The sequence below is a fragment of the Mustela nigripes genome, chromosome 1, assembly GCF_022355385.1.
Source record: "Mustela nigripes isolate SB6536 chromosome 1, MUSNIG.SB6536, whole genome shotgun sequence".
Classification (NCBI taxonomy): Eukaryota; Metazoa; Chordata; class Mammalia; order Carnivora; family Mustelidae; genus Mustela; species Mustela nigripes.
This window is the reverse complement of record NC_081557.1, coordinates 33,215,425-33,234,739: the sequence shown is the minus strand read 5'-3', so window position 1 is coordinate 33,234,739 and position 19,315 is coordinate 33,215,425. Positions and strand designations below refer to the sequence as shown.

The 19,315-nt window shown below is 52.7% G+C and overlaps 1 protein-coding gene across 1 annotated transcript; it reads right to left on the bottom strand.

The window, feature by feature from the left end:
- Positions 1 to 52: 52 nt before the first annotated feature.
- IGSF22 (immunoglobulin superfamily member 22) lies at positions 53 to 18,238 on the bottom strand. The gene is made up of 22 exons (XM_059407287.1): positions 18,130 to 18,238; positions 15,742 to 15,873; positions 15,364 to 15,500; positions 14,529 to 14,628; positions 14,407 to 14,446; positions 14,027 to 14,201; positions 13,293 to 13,406; positions 12,635 to 12,797; positions 11,725 to 11,997; positions 10,485 to 10,769; positions 10,018 to 10,142; positions 9,771 to 9,912; positions 9,324 to 9,620; positions 7,984 to 8,286; positions 7,021 to 7,194; positions 6,683 to 6,811; positions 5,776 to 6,072; positions 5,249 to 5,337; positions 4,854 to 5,046; positions 3,789 to 4,088; positions 2,674 to 3,003; positions 53 to 1,388 (listed from the first exon to the last, which is right to left on the bottom strand). Exons 1-22 carry the CDS (start codon positions 18,236 to 18,238, stop codon positions 1,318 to 1,320), a joined length of 3,978 nt encoding a protein of 1,325 aa, XP_059263270.1. The 3' UTR covers positions 53 to 1,317.
- Between the last annotated feature and the right edge of the window lie 1,077 nt (positions 18,239 to 19,315).

Genomic DNA, 19,315 nt, shown 5'->3' with positions numbered 1-19,315 from the left:
TGGTGCCAGGGGCCCTGGATGTCCTTACAGCTTGGGTCACAGTCCTGGCCAGTGCATCTTGGCGCCAGGCGGTCTTCCTGGCTCTGGTGACACGGTGCTGGTTGGAGTGGGTCTCACTTCCCCACTCACGTGTCCGGGTGAGGATGGTGTTCAGGAGGATGGGGGATGGGTAGTATTTACTACCATCCAAGTTTCTCCTTGATACGTTCCCCTGCGCACCGGTGCCTGGCACCTTTGGTAAGTCTTAGTTACCCCGGCCCTCTCCTGCTGCCCACCTCCTCCCAGACCTGCTTTGTGCTCCAGAATGATCCATATTCCCTTCAAGGGTCTCCTCTCTCCTTGGACTGTGGGCTCAGTTAAACAGCAGGGAGGAGGGAGATTAGATTGGTTGATTTGTACTAGAGATGGGAAGCCCCGGCCAAACAATGGAGTGGAGTCACTCCACTCCAGGGGCATTTGCATCTTAATGGGCAGTGCCCTGACCCAGAAGCAGAAAGGGAAGCCTTGGGTAGTGGTGAATATGTCCTTAGTGGAGAGGTTGTGGAGTTGTGGGGCCCGGAGAGAGGAGGCTCAGTCCCATGTGGGTGGTGGGTGAATCCGTGATTTCCAAACTAGAATTTTTACAGAGACACCTGGTGGGGGACAGTGAAAGAATAAGTAGAGGAGGGAGGCTCAGAGGTCCCCCTATCCTTGTTTGAAGTCCAGTATTTATGATTTATTTCTTTTAGAGGAAGAATTCTGCTATAAAACCTAAATTTGAAACCTACTGAGCTGGACGACCAATTCCTTCTAGCTCTGAGATGCACTAAGTGTCAAATAGTGGGAACCCTGGATAGTAAAGAGGCAAGGCCCTGACCCCCTCAAATCCCAGAACTCTGATGACAGACATACCTCGTGAAAAAATGGGAGGGAGGGACCTGGAGCAGGATGAAGTCTATCAGGTCTTGCTTTCCCCTGCCCTGAGGGGAGGGGAGGGGAGGGGAGAGGAGGGTGCAGCATGGCTGCAGAGGAGCAGGAGGCAGGCCCAGTCAGGAAGGAGCTGGTCACTCCCATTGTGACTGGGTTTGGACTAAGCTCTTGGAGCCCTGTGTCCCCATCAATGCCCAAGTCCATGTCCTTGGTCCCTGCTGCACATCACCCTCAGGAACAGGCAGGGCCGAGCTTAGTCAATTTATTGTCCCATGCCTTCGCTGACTTTTAACATCAACAAACACCAGAGAGCCAACAGGGCTGCCCTCCCTGGAGCCACACACAGGATGGGCCCACCCTGAAACCGCACATCCCAACATCCTCCTGAAGCCTGGGCTGGACTGGAGCTCACATGAGGTACTTGGACTTCTTCTGCAGACTTTCAGTGACTGATGCTAGGATGGACTTGTCATCTTTGTCTGAAAGAGCAAAACAAGGATTGGTCAGTGTTCGTGTTGCTGGGAGGAAGGCAAACTCCAACCTGCTGGCCTTGCAGTTAAGGCCCGTCCTCCCAAGGTCAGCTGAGCATGTGGGGCCAAGAGCTACCAGTTACTCAGCCCTTAACATTTGCCAAGCGTTGTGCCAGGCACTTCTGCGCACTATCTCACGCAAGCCTCCAAACAGCCCTGAGGAACAGATGAGAAAACAGGCTCAGCCTGGTTTGCCAAGGTCACACGGCCGGACAGCGGTGGAGCCCGGGCTCTGGGCCCACGTGCTTACAACCAGAATTAAGTTGTCAGGGATTTCTCTAGCTGTGGAATGAAAGCTGGATGTCTCCCACGGTGCCTTCCCTGGCCTAGTTCTGTCACACAGCTGAGCGACCCTCTGGAGGCCTTATCTCAGTGGCTAGCATCTAGCTGAGTCCTTGAGGGACAGAGTACCAGGGCGTGGTACTTTCCCCAAAGAAAGGCACCTACAACAGGACACCAAAGGACTGTCACGGAGAGTTCAGGGAGTGGCAGAGGATGAAGCTGGAGAAGTAGATGTGAGAGGCAGGGGACAGGGTGGAGGGCCTTGGGGTTGAGGTTTACTCAAGAGGGTTATGGAAAAGTTAGGGAGTGACAGCAAGAAAGGAGCAGCACAGGGCAGCTTTGCTTTTGGAGAATTCCTGCTACTCGCTGTGTAGTTGTGAAGACAGTGGAGTGTGTAGGAAGAAAACAAGATAGTTCCCCGTCATATGTGCACATGACAGAGGTGTGGCACACCTGTGCAGAGGAAGGGTCTCCACTAGGTCCCCTTCAGTCCTTCCCCCATTTGTACTTCCCATCTCTCCTTACCCTAGACCAGTAGTTTTTGGTCTTGGTTGTGTATATGAATGACTCGTCAAAATTTGTGAACAAAAAAATTCCTTCCAGAAACCTGTCACAGAGACTGTGACTGGTGAGTCTGGTTTAGGCCTAATCACCAGCATCTTTTTCAAAGGCATGTCTAGGCCCACCAAGGGTGGCAAACTACGGTTTGCTGAGGAATTGCAAACTCCCAAGTCTGCAAGGGCCAGGCACATAACAAATGACATGCAGAGGATGGGAGAGAGGAACCATATATGGCCAGTGGGTGAATGTTTACACCACCTGATGGCAGAGGAAATAAAAAACGGCACCAGGAGAGGACTATCTTGCGCCTCTGGAGCTGGTGGGCTGCAGGGACGCCTCCCTGCCCCCTACCCCCTACCCCCTGCCGGCCAGAACGGCCCAGCGCCCTCACCGTACACCGTGAGCGTGCAGCTGCTGCGGTCCTTGCCCAGCTCGTTCTCCACCAGCACGCTGTACTCGCCGCTGTCCTTGAGCGTGCAGGTGGGAATGACGATCGTGCAGACCCCGCTGGTGGAGTTGTACCAGAACTTGGAGTTGGCCGTGATGTTGACGTCGCCCTTGTAGAGGGTCACCGTGGGGCGCGGGTTCCCAAGGAAGGCGCAGGTCATGGTGCAGTCCTGGCCGCGCAGCACCATGTGCGGCTTGAGTGGGATCAGGAAGCGCGGTGCGTGTCGCCAGTCCTTCTGCTCGTATGGCTTCAGCTTGGCACTCAGGTCCTCGACTGCGCGGGCAGAACGTGGTGCACAGTGAGCGTGCTTGGGAGTCAAGCTGCCGCCTGCCCCTGAGAGCTCCCAAGGCGCCCCGGAGACCCAGCTCCCCAAGCCTGGGTGGCCTGGGCTACATTCTCATGCGCTGTCAACTCTGGGGCCCCCGACCTGACACTGGTGTGCCCGAGGTTCCCCTTCCACCACCCTCCCACTCCTTGTCACTCCAGAATTCCACGATCAAAGCCAGGTGCCCGCATTTGGGTTTTTACGCCTTTCCAGACTGGGGAGTCCTAACTTCTTGCCAGCTGCCAGCTGCCAGCTTCCAAACCAAGCTGCTATCCGGCTGTTAACTGCCCATCCAGGCTTTCCCCAGCGTCCTCTTAATCTCCACGGTCTCCCCTCGCTCCTCATTTCAAGCTTCCCCGACCCTATCCCCACCCTTAACCCCTTTCCTTCCTGGATGTCCCCCCCGGGGCCCCCCCCCCCCCAGTCCTCACCCTCGTGGACCCCTCGGCTCTGAAGGTCCCTCTCAGCTCCACACCGATTGCCCTCCCCTGTCACCCCCACCCCCAAGGGCACCTCCCCACTCTCACGGTAGTCCTACCCCTCAGAGTATCCAGAAAGTATCCTCTTCAGGCTTCAGGATGGCTACTTCCCCTCCCAGCATCCCTGACATTAATTAGCCTTTCCACCTCAGCGGTTCTTAGATTTCACCTCAAATCTTGGGTACCCCTGGGAACGCCTATGCCATCCCTGCTATCAGGGATATAACCCAACCTCTGAGTCCCCCAACACTCACTCTTATCCTTGTTGACCAGCCAGGTGTCCTTGGAGTCGAGCGGGTCACTGTCACCGATCTCGTTCCGGGCCAGCACTCGGAAGTAGTACTTCCTGCCAGGGAGTAACCCTGTCACCGTGTACTTGTTGCTGAAGACGTGATCGGCTGCCGTGAACCAGGTGGCAGTACTGGCATCCCGCTTCAGGATGACATAGTGGGCCTCACTGTCCTCCTGCACGTCAGGGCTATGGTTCCAGGTCAGAGTCACTGTGTTGGGGACCTCCTCATACAGCTGTAGGTTTGTGGGTGGCCGCGGAAAATCTGGAACAGCCACAAGGTCCATCAGCCACCCTCGGGGGCCTGAAGAGTTGTGCCCCACCCTAGCCACCTGCCAAGCCCTGTGAAAGATGGAATGGGGGATGTCTCTTCTTGGAGTGTTTTGGAGTCAGAACTATTTCTGAGGTGTAGCAGCCCTCATGTAGCCTCTACCAGGTACCAGCCCTGTAAACTTTGGGACCCATTTCTTCATTTGCAAAATAGGGCTAACAGTAACTCCCCCAGAAACGTTGAGAAAAGTGTCTGGCACATAGGAACTGTTTAATAAAAGTTTATTCCTTCATCCCTTAGGGGTTTAAGGCTTGATTATAAAGCTTCTAGCCCTCACTATGAGGTCACTCCAAATTTTAACTGACTCGTCTCCATCTGCCCCTCCTGCCTCCCACCATTTTCTGCTTTCTCTCTCTGCCAACCATACTCTGCATATGTCCCCAAAGCTCATCAGCTATGAGTGCAGAAACTGAAACAAGGGTTTGGTCTTGGTTCAATACCTCTAGGGCTCCAGGACATTGAGACAAGGTGGCAGCAGAGCTTGAGTCTGGCGCCTTAGACCACTCGGCCATCCTGACAAGGTGGAAACTAACCTCCTCATGAAGGCAAAGGCCAGTCAGTCCTGATGTGTGGCACGAGAGAAACTTTTACTACCTTCAGCCTGACTTTATTTTGGCAGGAACTCAGGCAGCAGTGGGGAGCTCTGTTTTGGGAGTGTGTGCAAGGGTGCCTCCCCGAGGTCTCTAACCACAGTCGCACCTGCCACACGGACGTGGACGTCATAGTACGCCTCTCCAAACTCATTCTGGAGCAAGATGCGGTACACGCCTGAGTCGGAGCGCTTGGTGCTGTTGATAAGGAACTGGGAGTGGTTTTTGCCCTTGGTGATGGTTTCCCGGCCCTTGGTGGGGATGCCGTCTTTCTGCCAAATCACGTTGGGTGGTGGTGAGCCCTGCATGGTGACAGGAGATGGCACTGGGGTCACCCAGGTGATACCTGGGGGCGGGCCCTCTCCCACTCCACTGGCCAGGGGTCTCCTGCCAGGCTCTAGTGCCAGGGGTCTGGCAAGGGGCAGACACAGAGATTATGATAGCTACGGCAGCCATCTTGGCTAAGTGGTGGGTAACGGAGGGCCAGGGTCTGGAATGACTCACAGAGAAGGCAGCATGGATGCAGAGGGCTGTCCCAGCACGAACCACCATGTGACTCTTCAGCCGGGCACTGAGGTCAAACTTGGGGGCAGCTGAGTGAGATGGAGGAGACAGAGGTGGGGCCGTGGACTCAGCTTTAAATCCTCTCCAGAGCCTTTCCCAGCCTCTCCTCCATGCTCCCATGACAGGTCATATAGAGAGAGCCAGCAGCCCCAACACTGTGAAGCATTTAGTTGTTCCTCCTTTGTCTTCCCCCAATAGTGTGTAAGATTCTAGGGCAGGTCCTGTTACTTGTTTCTGTATTTCTAACACCTCCCTTGGCACACAGTAGATACTACTTGGAATACAGTGAGTAGGGTTTTTTTTGGGGGCGGGTGGGACAGGTCACCTCTAGCCCCGTCCAGGCACAAGTACGGATGACTTCTTAATCATAGCATCTCCCAGTTCTCCCCTGTGGGCTGAAGTCCCAGAGAGGAAAGTATGGGGCTAGGATGTTGGGCCATAAGCCCCTGCTCCCTCTGCATCCTCACCTGGGGGTGGCATGGCACGGACCCCCTCATCCAGCTCCACGGGCTCCCCAACCCCAGCCTCGTTCACAGCCCGGATTCGGAAGAAATATTTCTGCCTCTCGGTGAGGCCTCCCACTGTGTAGCAGGTGCCTGAGATGGGGATCTTTGTGCACTTGGACCACTCCTTCGTGTCCTCCGCCCGCATCTCAAGGATGTAACCGGAGGGTGGGTCTCCCTCTGCAGGCTCCCGCCAGGCCAGGGAGATGCTGGAGTTGGAGGAATCAGACACGTGCAGACCCTGCACCAGGCCTGGGGGTTCTGGGGTGGGAGGGGGGCACAGATGTCCAGTCAGCCTTCCGACTCCTCTGCACTCAATCCCATACCCACTTCCCACACTCAGTACCCCTGAAATCTAACTTCCACCACCTCTGCCTCCAGCTCCCAGGTAACACTTTCCATACCAGCCCTGCACACTCAACAACCTCCAAGTTCAGTTCTCTCACTGGATCTACCCTTTCACCCTTGAAGTCAGTACCCTCCAAATTCAACATACCCTACACCCTCCACCACATCCATTTGTGTCCAGTACCCCCATCCCACCTCCTAAACTCCCCTCCCTCCCAACCATCTACCATAGAGCCCTACCCCATCCTCAAACATGCGTCCACCACCTTACCTAACCAGAAATACTCAAGAGCTTGATAACTTTTCCCCTCACCCTGCCTCCTTGCTGACCCTGACTCTCAATCTTAATTTGCTGGTTTTCTTTTGGGTGTGAATGCTGTCCCTCTCTTAGGCTGGAAGCTCCTGGAAAGTGGAGATTGTGCGAAGGGGTCAACCTGTTAGACTTTCCCAGAGGAGAAATCCACTGTCTACCTTGAATGGGCTAATTCTGCTATGTGATGGGGCTTCGCAGCCCCCTACTCACTGACAGGGTCCTTGGCTACCACTGAGTTGGATGCCATACTGGGCTGTCCGGGGCCTGCCTTATTCACAGCTATAACTCGGAATTCATATTCTGTGTCCTCCAGGAGACCATCCACAGTGCACTTGGTGTCTGAAATGGGAATTTGAGGGGTCATGAGGCCAGGGGTCCAGAGATGGGAGACCACAGAGTGAGAGGACATGGAAGAGGGAGTTATGGGATGCTATTAAAACTCCCAAAGGAGCTGGGGAATGGAATATGTGCAGGGCAGGCAGGGGTACATAGGTCCACCCAGCAAAGCCTCCCTTGATCCTCCTGGGCCTCTCTCCCTAGGACCTCACCTTGGATGGGGTCCTTGTTGACTGGCACCCATAGGTTACTGCCTTTCTTCCTCCGCTCCACAATGTAGCCGAGCACTGGGGCTCCCCCATCCTGAGTAGGGGCATTCCATGTGATGGTCATGGTGTCTTTGGTCACATCAGTCACTTGAGGCTGGGAGGCAAGACCCGGGGGCTCTGGGGGGAGGCAGAGGTCAGAGGTTAGGATGGGGAGCATGTAGATGGTTGCCCACCCTATGCCGATCTCTGGCTTCTGCTTTGGAAAAAAAAAAAAAACAAAAACCCCAATGATTCTTAACTGTGCATTAAGATCAAGTGGAGAGTTAAAAAAAAAAAAAATACCATCACCAAAAAACAATGTCTGGGTTTTACCTCCAGATAGTTTAATTTAATTGGCCTTGGGTGGAGGCCAATCATGGGCATGTTTTTCAAAACCTCAGATGATTCTACTGTGTGGCCAAGACTGAGAATCACCAACTCAAATCTTCCAAACTGTGTCATTCTCAGTGCCACAGTTCTTAATGTTCTTGACACATGGAGACCTGGAGACTTGGAGACCAATTGGGAGGAGTGTAGCAAGCAGTTAATTAACATTGTAATTAAAATGCTAATATTGTCAAAGGTTTTCTTTGGGAAAAAGAATAGAATCAAGGTTATCTCTAAAGTAACATCAGTTCCACTTGGATTTGGGAAGATTTCTGGAATAGAGAAACAAGTGGAGTCATTTCCCTGGAATCGAATGCAGTTCTGGATATACACATGAGAGTGTGTTTTACATGAGATCTGAGTGGGAAAAGTCGAGAATTCTGCCCAGAATGTTCTGCTCTTACTCTGGATTCCATCCGTCTCATAGGATAGCTACAGAGGTGACCCAGAATTCCCCCCCAGACTAGCACTCCTCACTGTCTGAAGACCCCCATCCTGACTTCTGAGTTGCCCACTGAGCAGGGGGGCTATGTCACTGACCAATGGGATTTCCTGCAAACACTTCATCTGTTTCCAGGGGGTCGCTCACTCCTTCTGAATTAACCGCCAGGATACGAAACTGGTAGGCTTTCCCCTCTTCTACTTTGTTGGTGGAGAAGTTTGTGACTTTGCTGTCCACCTCGCCTATCTTAATCCAGGACTTCTTGCCGACCATCCTCCGCTCCACTATGAACTGTGTCACAGGCCGCCCGCCGTTGTCTTTCGGGGCCTTCCACTTCATGTGCACACAGTTCCCCGAGAGTTCCAGGAACTCCACCCGGCCCTGGGGAGGCTTGGGACGGTCTGAAGACAGAAGACAGCATCAGAATGGGAGCGAAGGATCCGAAAGGCTTTATCCCACCTGCCAGAGGTCCGGCCAGACTGGGGATAGTTAGATTCGGAGCTTTCTAGAGATCTTGCCCTTCTCTGTGTTTACTGCCCCTCCTTGTAACACTTGCCCAAAGAGTTGGATCCTTGGCCCCCTGAGACACTCACTTGCCTAGCAGTGGGGAGACTGGGAACTGGAGGGGCCCCTGCCTCAGCTTATTCCCCCCTTCTCTCCTTCCAGATAAGATCTCCTCCTCCTCTCAGCTTCCAGAACTCCAGTGCTTTCTGGTATTAATAGTTTATCTTATGTTACATGCCTGCTAGTTTTCATCTCTTTTGGGTTGAGAAACTGCTGGGACATTTCCATCGCTGTGTCCTCAGCACTGAGAACACAGAAGAGCTCAGTCATGCTGCTGAATTGAATTGAAACCCAAACTTTCTCACTCTACAGCTTGATGGCATGGGGTGTGTGTATGTGTGTGTGTGTGTGTGTGTGTGTGTGTGTGTGTGTGTTACAGGTTCACCCTGAGCTCACTAAAGCCTGCTCCTCATCTCTTTCCTTAGCTTTATGTTTAGACCCAGTCCAAATCCCTTTCATTTTTCCAACCTCATTTTATTCCCAATCCTATCTCAGCTCCCCTCACTCCATTTCACTTCTAGCCCCAGAATTTCCCCACCCACCTCACTTCTATCCCTAAATCCAACCTCTGTCTATGATGTGTCCTGCACTCTCCTACGTGCCTTAAACTCAACTGAAATAGATACAAAAAACAACCCAACTAACAAAAAACCAAGTCATCCTGTTGCAGGATAAGAAACTGAGGCTTCAGAAGGTTCTCGCTTTCTGTGACTCGCCCAAGGTCACATAATTAGGAAATCAGAACCTGCGGGCTTCTGGCTGCAAAGCTAAGCACCCCAATCCCTTTCTCAACTCCCAGCTCCAGCTCTATCCACACCCCCAGCGCCCAGCAGCTGGTGCCCTGAGCCCCTCCCCGCCAGGGTCTTGCCCTCACCCAGCACACTGAGGTGCAGAGTGGCTGTGGCTGTGCCGTGGTCATTCTTGAGCTTGAGCAGAATGAGGCCGCTGTCCTCACGCACGCACTTTGAAATGGTGAGCACCGCCTGATCTTCCCCGCGCTCCATGGACACGCGCTCCTCCTCCGTCACCTCCACGCCGTCTTTGTACCACGTCACTTTGGGCAGCGGCTTCGCCCGGAAGGGCACCTTGATGTTCGCCGTGTGACCCACCTTCACAGTCACGGGGTGTGCCGCTAGCGCCTCCAGCACCGAAGGGTCGATGGTAGGTGGATCTGTGGGGCCGCAGCACAGGCTCGCCCAGGAGGAATGGGGGCGGGGCGGCGAGGGGTGGAGGAGGGCCCCACTGGGGTCTGGGAAGAGCTCCGAGCATGTGGGAGGGCCAGGCGTGGTTGAGTTTTGCTTCTAAGGGGCAGCGACCTTACCTGCAATGAACACCGAGGCTTCACTCTCTGCGCCCTTGGCCCGGAATGTGTACTTGCCCTCATGCTCCGGGCCCATGTTGGGGAAGATGAGCTTGTGCACTGCACCCTGCTTCACGATCTGCACACCGGGCAAGTCCGTGATCTGGGCAGCGGAGCGGGGCAAGGGCGAGGGGCGAGTGTGAGTGCAAATGTGTGCCCTGTCGACCCCTATCCTCCTTGGTCCCCTTCTCTAGCTCTCGCCTCAGACCTCCTTGCCGTCCTTCAGCCACACGCCCTCCACCTTCTCGTCGTTTAGCACAACGCACAGCTCAGCCGGGCTCCCAGTGGCCGCGTGCACGTCGGACAGGCCGCTCTTCACCGTGGCCAGACGCTCTGGGGAGAAAGGGAGCAGGGCTGGTTTAGGGTGCTGGGGGCGGAAGGGACTCGCAGGAAAATGGCTGGTGGCCATGGCTAAAGGAAGGGGCTGGGGTGCCACCTCTATCAAAATAATTTATGATTAGCAGGAGGTTTGGAAATGGTCAATGGATGATTGGGGGAACTGGAGCAAGTAGGTGGGAAGTTGGGCAAAAGTCAGTTGCATTGGGAAATGGCCAAGGAGGGCTTATCACGGGGGGATGGTCAGTGGCCACTTGGGATGCTCAGCCGAAGAAGGGGACTAGATGGCGAGGCTGTGGGGGGGATGGAGCAGTGGGGACTGACAGGGTGGGTGTGTACCCTCCACGGTGACCATGGCAGTACTGTAGTATTCCGTGGGGTCTCCATCCTGCATGGCCACCACGGTGTACTCGCCACTGTCACTGAGCTGTGCATCCTCAATGACCAGCTCCGCTCGCTTGCCCTCATGGCTCATGCTGAACTTGGTGCTGCGTTCCAGCAGCTGCCCGTCCTTCTTCCAGTGCAGCGTCACGTCCTTGGACGTCAGCTCACACTCGAGGCACGCTCGGCCCCTCTCTTTCACACGTACATTCTTTAGAGTTCTCACAAACTTGATGGGGATGCCTGTGGACAGATAGGCCCAGATGTGCACCCAGTCTCTGACATCCCTTCTCCGTAGCTACCTGCTGCCTTGCTCCTCTTTTTGGTTCCAGAAACACAGAGACTTGTGATGTGGCATGTGTGCAGCCTGTGACCCACAGAGGTAACTGGCAGGGAGAGAGAGTTCCAGCTCTGGCCCTTCCTTGCTTGCTGACCCTATGCAATGCAATCACTCCCTGAACCTCAGTCTCCTCGTCTATAAAATGGGATAACAACTTTTGCCTTGTCACAGCATGGCGGGCGGTATCTCTAATGCCCTTTTGGAACTCTGGCCATAATTGCTTTGTCTTTCTGGTGTCTGGGCCTTGACACATGCTCTTCTCTCTGCTGAGAATTTCCTCTCTTCCCCATTTGCTGAAAGCTGAACTCCTTTTTTGTGCTTCTCAGTAAGCAGCAGCTTGGCCATCACCTCATAACATCCTTTCTGACTTCACCTCGTGGTGCCCCTTCTTTGGGTTCCCACAACCTCTGTGCCTCCCTCCATCACAGCCATGATGATCCACATCACGCATGTCAAGTGCCGTTCACACGTGTGGCATGCTTCTGGGTGTACCCACCACCATGTGTAACTCTCCAAACTTGCTCTCATATAAGAATGCAAGCGGTTAAGAGAGATGTGCTAGAATATATGAGATTAGAGCCAGAAGGGCTAATCATTTCTGGACCCACGCTCTCTCAGCTGATAAAACCACAGTGTGTCTTGACTCCTTGCTTGAGAACTTATGTACTAATTCCATTTCACACCTACCTCCCCAGTACACTAGAAGTTAGTGAAGAGAACCCTCTGTCTTTCTAGTACCCATCACAGGGCTTTTCAAGGAGAGATGGGCAGATGGATGGATGGATGGGTGAATGACTGCCTGCACAGAGGTGGCTGTGGCATGAGGCCCACCCCGCAAGCTCTGGCCCAAGCACTCACGGTCAATATTGAGCTGGGCTTTCTGTACCAGGTTCCCTGCCTCCGCAGAGAACTCGCCGGCATCACAGAGTCTGGCATCCTTAATCTTAAGCGTGTGGGTCAGACCATCCTCAGACACTGTGATTTCATACTTGTCATCCCTCTTCAGCTCCTTCCCATTGAACTTCCAAACAAAGTTAGGTACTTTCTTGGAGAGGCGGATCTCAAATACAGCTGTCTGCCGCTCTGTCACCTTCATTGGCTTCATCTCTCCCAAGAACTTCAGGGGCTCATCTATGGGAGAGCAAGAGGGACAGTCACTGGGCTGAAGCCCTGGTCTCTCCTGAGGGGTGGAGTGATGAAGGGGGCATGGAGCTTCAGGGGTCACTGGCCTCCTGTAGCCCACAATGGGGGAAAACATCCTTCCTTGCATTCTGCTTGTGACTCCCTCCCATGAAGTTCATCTGGTCTCCTCCCCAGTAACATTAACAGAGCAATTTTATGAAGCACTTACGTAGTTCCAATATGTGCCAGGCACTCTTCTAGCCAATTTGCACATATGAATGGATTCAATTCCCATATAGGTAGATTTTACTATTATTCCCCCACTTTATAGATAGGGAAACTGAGGCAAATAGAAGTTAAATAACTTGTCCCAAATCAGAAGCTCATAGTGACAGAAGCTGGGACTTGAACCCCACTAGTATCCATAGGAGACTGTGCACTTAACCACGATGCCACCCGGCCATGGTATTCCCTACCTCATAGTCTTCTCCCATGTTTCCCTCCTCCATTAATGTCCATCCCCATGCAGTCTTCAACTACATAGCCACACAACCCTCTCTCCCATATCCCCATGGATCCCACCCCTGGCTATTCCTCCCTCAGCCCTGACTGTGTCCTCTTTGTTCCCCGATGCCCAGATCCATACCCAGAACTTTGAGCTCTGCTCTCATCTGCTTGTCACCCACGGACAGGCTGTAGGTGCCTGCGTCGTTCATGTTCACGTTGGTAATAACCAGCATGTACTTGGTGCCCATCTGCTTCACATCATACTTGCCTAGGGAGTACTGGATCCTCAGTGGTTCGTTTCCCTGCCTCACGAAATGGGTAGAAAAGCTGATGAAGGATTTTGGGAGTAGACTTCCAGAGATTCAGTTCCCCAAGGCCAGCCGGAGCTGGAGGGTGCCATACCTTCCTCTCTACCATCCTCAGACACATCAGAGACCCCTGAGATCTCTTTAGCCTCATCATCTGGCTCAGTGGGATCCAGGATCCCTGCTTCCCGTGAGATCTGAACTCTAAATGTGACCTTCAGGATTACCTAACCCAGCCTTTTCAGATAGGTAGACTGAGGCATAGAGAAAGGAAGGTAACTGTATCAAATCAAAAGGCAAAGTGATGGAACAGCTAAGAATAGAGCCCAGCTCCCAGCCAGTTTCAGTCATACCAGGAGGCATCCTCTTGCTGGGATGGAAGAGAGGACCTGGTTGATGGGTAATGAGGGAGGTCTGTGAAGGGAGGAGGTGCAGAGAGGAAATGATATTGCCAGGGCAGGCCCTGCCTAGGGGCATTCATATCATCCCCACCTTCATCCATGTCATCTTGATATTGGGATCCTTCAGCTCCATGATGCAGTCAAAGACCACAGTGGTGTCGATCTTGGTTTCTATGTCTTCCAGGGGCTTCAGAATCCGGATGGTCTGTGAGATTATGACAATAAAATGGCAGGCATCAGGGACATCTGGAGTCTGAGCAGCCTGTTAACCCAATTCTGGAGGAGCCCCCTAAAGGTCTGGGGAGAAATGACTAGGCTGGTTGGATAGCTGTGCTGCCCCCAATCTGTGCCACTGAAAGCCTGCAAGACTTAGGGGGAGACAGATATGATGGACGGTGAGAAATAAACCACCATTTGTGGAACAGTCACTATGTACGGGGCCCATTAAGTCCCCTAATTCCATTGTAGATGCTTAGTAAGTGCAAGCTGGTTGAGTGAATGAATGATGACAACTCAAAAAGAAGTGAAAGAGGAAAGGAGAATTTTCACTTTGCAAATGAGAAACTGAGGTTCAGAGAGATGCCCAAGTTCACATAGTTAATAAGGCAGTAGAACTGGGATCTGAACCCAAGGGCGTCTGACTCCAATGTCCATGGAAGCCCATTAGGGGGTAGTGGAGAGAGAAGAAGTAAAAGGAAGGCAAGTTCCTTTTCTGCTCTTTGAGCATTGTGTGCAGGGTGGAGAAGCCTTGCCACTGGGAGACACACAGGCACTAGCATTCCCAAACCCCGGCCTGCAGACCCTGGCCCCACTATGGACACTGACCTCCACCTCCACTTTCTTCATCTCTTTGAGCTTCTTGAGCAGCCCCCGGAAGTCAGTGAAGCCATACTCCATGCAGACCTTCTCAAAGTCCTTCTTGGGCACCTTGGACAAAATCTCCAACATCTCTTTCTCACCTATTCCCTTCTTCTGCTTCTTCTTGGGAGCAGGAGGTGCCCTGCGAGGAGGTGGGTTCCAAGCTTGGACTCAGCACCTCCCTCTGAAGACAGAGGGAGCCTCTGCTAACCTTGAGATCCCCTCCCTACTTCACGGTTCTTGGAGCCTGGGCCATTAACTCAAGGCCCTACTGAAAGGCCTTCAAGAAGCTCTAGCCTTGAGGGTGGAGGGACAGCAACCCAGGTAGAGGGGCCTCCCATTCTCACCTCTTCTTCAACATCTTCTTGAAATCCATTATCTCTTGACCTGAGGACAGAGAGATGGACAGGGTCAGACAGGGGGAGTCTGGTCCCTAAGAGGAAAGGCCAGGAGGAGGGAGCTGGCTCACCTTCTGTCACCAGCAAGGACACAGTGTAGATGGCATCTGCATGGTCATTGCTTGCGATGCACTTGTAGTTGTCAGAGTCATCGGAGGTCAGTGGCTCCAGCTGTGTTAGAGTCAGGCCATTAGTGAGGGAAGGGGGGCCTCCAGGGAGTCTCTCAGGGAGAGGAGGTCCAGTAACGGGACCATAGGAGGGGAAAGAACAAAGTTCTGTCTGTGGGGGAGAGGGGAGACTCTGCCCTTCACAATGGTAAGTCCTGGCAGGACCAATTGGGACAAGTCTCTGGATGACCCATCTTTCCTTTTCTTCAATGGTTTGGAGTTAAAGGTTGCAGAAGCTAGTTAGATCTAAAGATGATCAGCCCTTAGTGGGAGCCTTCTGGAAGACTCCCCTGAAGAGCCCAGGAACCCTGACCCTTACCCCAACGCTCTGCTCATTTCCTCCCTCTGTCCCTGTCTGCCACGATTTAACTTGGCTCCACCCACCACGGCCCCGCCCCTTCCAGCCACGCCCACAGTTTTTGCCCCACTTCCCTCTAGGCTTGCTCTCCTTCTGAACAGCTGGGTCTCTTCCGGTGGGGCCTGCCCCTCCTTGGCTTTACTCCAGCCCTGCTTCACCTCGTCTGATTTTGGTTCCCTGCTCACTCTAGCAACACCCCAGCCCCTCATTTGGCTTCTCTTATCCTGCCTCTCCTCTAGGGCAATGACAACCTCTTCTCCCATGGCCCAGTTCTCAGGTCACTGTTGTGGCTCCCTTGTCCACAAGAGGGGCTGTGGCATGACCTCGGGTCCCTGCCTCTGGCCTCATCCATAACTGGATCTCTGGCTTGGGTCCCCGCACCTTCAGCACATGCTCCTTGTTAATGCTGTCGTAGAACATCTTGGCCGACTCCTTGATGGGAATGCCGCTCTCTCTCTTCCAGGAGATGTTGGGTTTGGGGTTTCCCTGCACCTGGGCTCGGAACACGGCTTTATCCCCTGCAGTGGGCATGGGACGCAAGTTCACCTCCTAGCCTCCAGGCTGGACCTTCTGCCTGCACCCTGTCTCCCCAGGGATCACATGGCCACCCTGGCAGGGAGGGACCCTCAGCCTGTTGCGGCCGTTTTTTGCGAACTGTTGGTGGTGGGGGGTGGTCTGTGGGGTGGTGGTGCTGGTTGGGGCACAGGGAGAAGAATGGGAAGCAGGTAGGGGCATGGAGAGACACGGGGAGCTACACACCCTCAGGCGCGGTGACAGGGTGAGGTTTCTCCACGAACTCTGGGACGCTCTCCCCTGGAGGGATGTTAGAACTCCGAGTGACCAAGTTGAAGAACTCTACAGTGCTGGAGGACTTCCTTGTCACGACTTCCTCTGCGGTGGCAGGCGAGAGGTCAGAACGGGCTCCAGGCAGAGCTCAGCCCGGGATTGGAGGGCTGATCTTTTCTTGACGGGACAATGGAGCATTTTAGGCCAGTGCTGGGACTTGAGCCAGGAAAAGAGGGTTTAGAGTCCACGGGTTGTTGTGTTATGGCAAGTTTCAAACACTGGGGGGAGCCAACTCCTCTAACCTTCGTTGGACTACATTATTGGGTCCTAATTTTTCTTTCTTTTTCTCTTTCTTTCTTTCTTTTTTTTTTGTTAAAGGAGACTTATTTTGGGGGGGGTTCTTTTCTTTTCTTTTTAAAAGATTTTATTTATTTGTTTGACAGACAGAGATCACAGGTAGGCAGAGAGGCAGACAGAGAGAGGAGGAAGCAGGCTCCCCGTGGAGCAGAGAGCCTGATGTGCATGAGAGCCCGGTGTGGGACTCAATCCCAGGACCCTGGGATCATGACCTGAGCCAAAGGCAGAGGCTTTAATCCACTGAGCCACCCAGGCGCCCCCAGGGGTTTTCTTGAACTCTTGAGCTTCTCTCCTGGAAGTTCTGGTCCCCCAGCAGCCTTAAGAAGGGCCAAGGCTTTCTGCTTGGGAGGCCTGGTAGCTTAGTTAAACTCTGCTGTAGGCCTTCTGCCTGCCCTTCTGTGGTTCAGCATTCATTGCTATGGGAGTAGTAGTGACTTTTGAGTGAGGGACAGGAAACATTCCCCCTCCAGAGGGGCTATATGTGTGAATATCCTTATCTGAGAGAGCGTATTCAATGTGGTAGGGTAATTTTATATTTGGAAAATAAAAAGTTGTATTTTCAGCCTAAACTACAGAAAATCTTGTTGGCTGGTGAGCTGACAATCAAAACGAATATTTCGGATTCACGGAGCACTTTCCTTGGGTCAGGAACGGTGCTAAGCACATCTGAGAGATTATTTTATCTAATTCTCAAATACCCCAGTGAAGAAGGTGCCTTCATTATCCCCACTAATCTGAAGGACTGAGATGTGAAAAACGTCTTAAGAAGCTCTGCTTTTAGATAGCAATCAGAGGTCTCAGACAAGCGCTGTGTGGGCTGCCCCTGACCTGCAGATGTATGTATTTGACCTTTTCCATGGTTAAACAAAAAGGTGCCCTAGATCTAAAAATTGAGAGATTTCACATAAAAATTCAGATTTCTGGATTCTCAACACTGAGTTCATACACCCATATGGCAACGGTCAGTGGGTGGTGAATAGGCCCCTTTAGGTGGGGCATGGCCTCTGTGGTCCACCTCAGTGTTTTTTCTGCATTTATATTCCCTGCCTAGACCCTACTGGCCAGTGGTTTTAAACTCAGGCTGCATGCTAGGATCTTTGAAGAGCTTGAAAAACAAACAAATAAACAAAAGCACACCTGATTTAGTGGTTGGGTCAGACTTACGTATTGCTCTTTTTCTTTTCCCTTCCTCTCTGCCTGCTACACTAAGATAATTCTAATGGGCAACCAGGGCTTCGAGTTACTGCTAGAATGACTTAAGTTTGCAACTTCTGCTCTCGAGTCCCAGCTGTTGCACTTGCCTGGCCTCACTGACCAGGAGGGGTTGCTATGGAGAGTTCATCTGGCCCTTGCCTCTGTGCACAGAGGAGTTGGAGGGCCTCTGCCCCTCCAGGACTTTGAGGGAGGGGCAGTGACTGGGAGGAGATACTGGATATCTTGGCTCCCGGCCATCTTTTAATCCCTTTCCACTAGAGACATGACTAAAACAATCTGTTCTGCTCTGAGACCATTTCTCAGCTTTCCCTTGGATCTACCCTCCCCCCAGTCTGGTCCCCAAGGGTTGAGAGCCTGGAAGCTTAGGTCACTTGTTTATGTGTTCCTCTTCTCTCTACTGGTGGCTATAAACCTGGTTCTGAAGGGTCAGCAGTACTCAGATCTAGGAAGGTAGTTACTTCCCTAACTTCCTTTGTGCCTGTAATTCTGCCATCCGAGACACATCTATCTGACCATGGCCCTGATCTCCTCAAGCAATTAAGTTTATCAGTCACTCATACACATTCACGTGATTGACTTTTCCTAAGTTGTTTTCCAGAAGATCTGATCTGTGGGTAACCATCCTACTGGCTGAAGCTTTATCAAAGCGCAGGTTAGGAGAGGGCTGCTCTCTGTATCTCGGGACTCTTGATGGCCTGGCATTCACAAAGCCTGCATCCACCCAGGGGGTGGATGTGGAGGGAGAAAGGCTGCCCTTTCCCGATCCCCTCTCCCACCCACTGTACTTGCCTCCTACGATCTTGGTTGTCTGGGAGAAGGTCTGCATGTGGGTGGTGGAGCTGGAGAACTCCATGGACACGTGCTCCTGCAGCATCTGCTGGTGGTGAATGGTCGTCATGGTGACAGCAGGCGTGGGCACTCACCTGGGAGGACCAGGGAGAGGATGAGGCCATGAAGGACAAGGAAGGGAATAGGAAAGAGATCCAAATAGGTTTTTCTGCGTGTGTGTGTGTGTGTGTGTGTGTGTGTGTAAAGGGACAGGGCAGCTGGACAAAGGGGAGATGGCTGTGCACAGGGGAGGGTGAGGGGAAGTAGGACAGGAAGCCTCTTCTCTCTGTCCTTGCTTTTCTTCCCTTCATATCTCATCTTCCCAGGATGGTTACAAGGACCCGTGGGCCTGTCATCCCCACCAAGTAATCCCAAACCATTCCAGATCTCAGGGGGAGAGAATGTGGGGCTTAGATTTACCCAGGGAACCAAGTGAAGCCCCGGGGGGAGCTGAGGGTACATACTGATAGCTACATGGAACTAGGGAGGTGGTACTAGATATTTCAGCAGGAGGGAATGAAGTCAGACCTAAGAAGGAACTTCCTGACTAAGCCATACTTCAGCGGGCCTTGGAAGGAAGCAGGAATTTTCCTCCTGAGCCCTGGGGCATTGGTGGAATGCTAAGACAGAGGATAGCATGTGTCTACAGCTCTGCTTTCATTGTGACTGGGTAAAGACAGGTTGAGTTTTCATTTCTCACACTTCTTAAAAACAATCAGTAATTCAATCTCATAGTTAATAAAACAAGAGAAGCGTCTCTTCAAAGAGGCCCCCTCCCATTCCTGAGCCCCCAACTCCCAACCCTCCCCCAACATGTAACCCCTGTGGTCTCTCAGCTCCTGGAGTTCCTTCAGCCCCTTTTTGCACTTCAGGGAGCCCTACTATATACACTCTTCAGCCCTTCCTCTTTCGCGTACTACATCTTGGAAATCTCTCCTTGCCAGTTCATAAAGACTTTCCTCATTCTTGCTAACAGCTACACAGTATTTCAACGGATGGGTCAGCATGGCAGTTTTTCCATATGAGGAAACAGATGTCTGAGAGAAATCACCTGTTCAAGGTCATTCAGGCCAGAATCCTGGCCTCTTAACTCCCAGTTCAGTGCCCTTGCAAAGGACCCAAGAGCCTGGTTCTGAGCCACTTGGAG

What these genes read in the sequence shown, in the direction of transcription:
- IGSF22 (XM_059407287.1), bottom strand. Translation starts at nt 18,238, where the DNA reads ATGACGACCATTCACCACCAGCAGATGCTGCAGGAGCACGTGTCCATG. An exon ending in CCCTGTCACCGCGCCTGAGG is followed by an intron (nt 15,501 to 15,741) that starts GTGTGTAGCTCC and finishes TGCCCACTGCAG; the next exon opens with GGGATAAAGCCGTGTTCCGA. An exon ending in TGAAGAAAGTGGAGGTGGAG is followed by an intron (nt 13,407 to 14,026) that starts GTCAGTGTCCAT and finishes ATAATCTCACAG; the next exon opens with ACCATCCGGATTCTGAAGCC.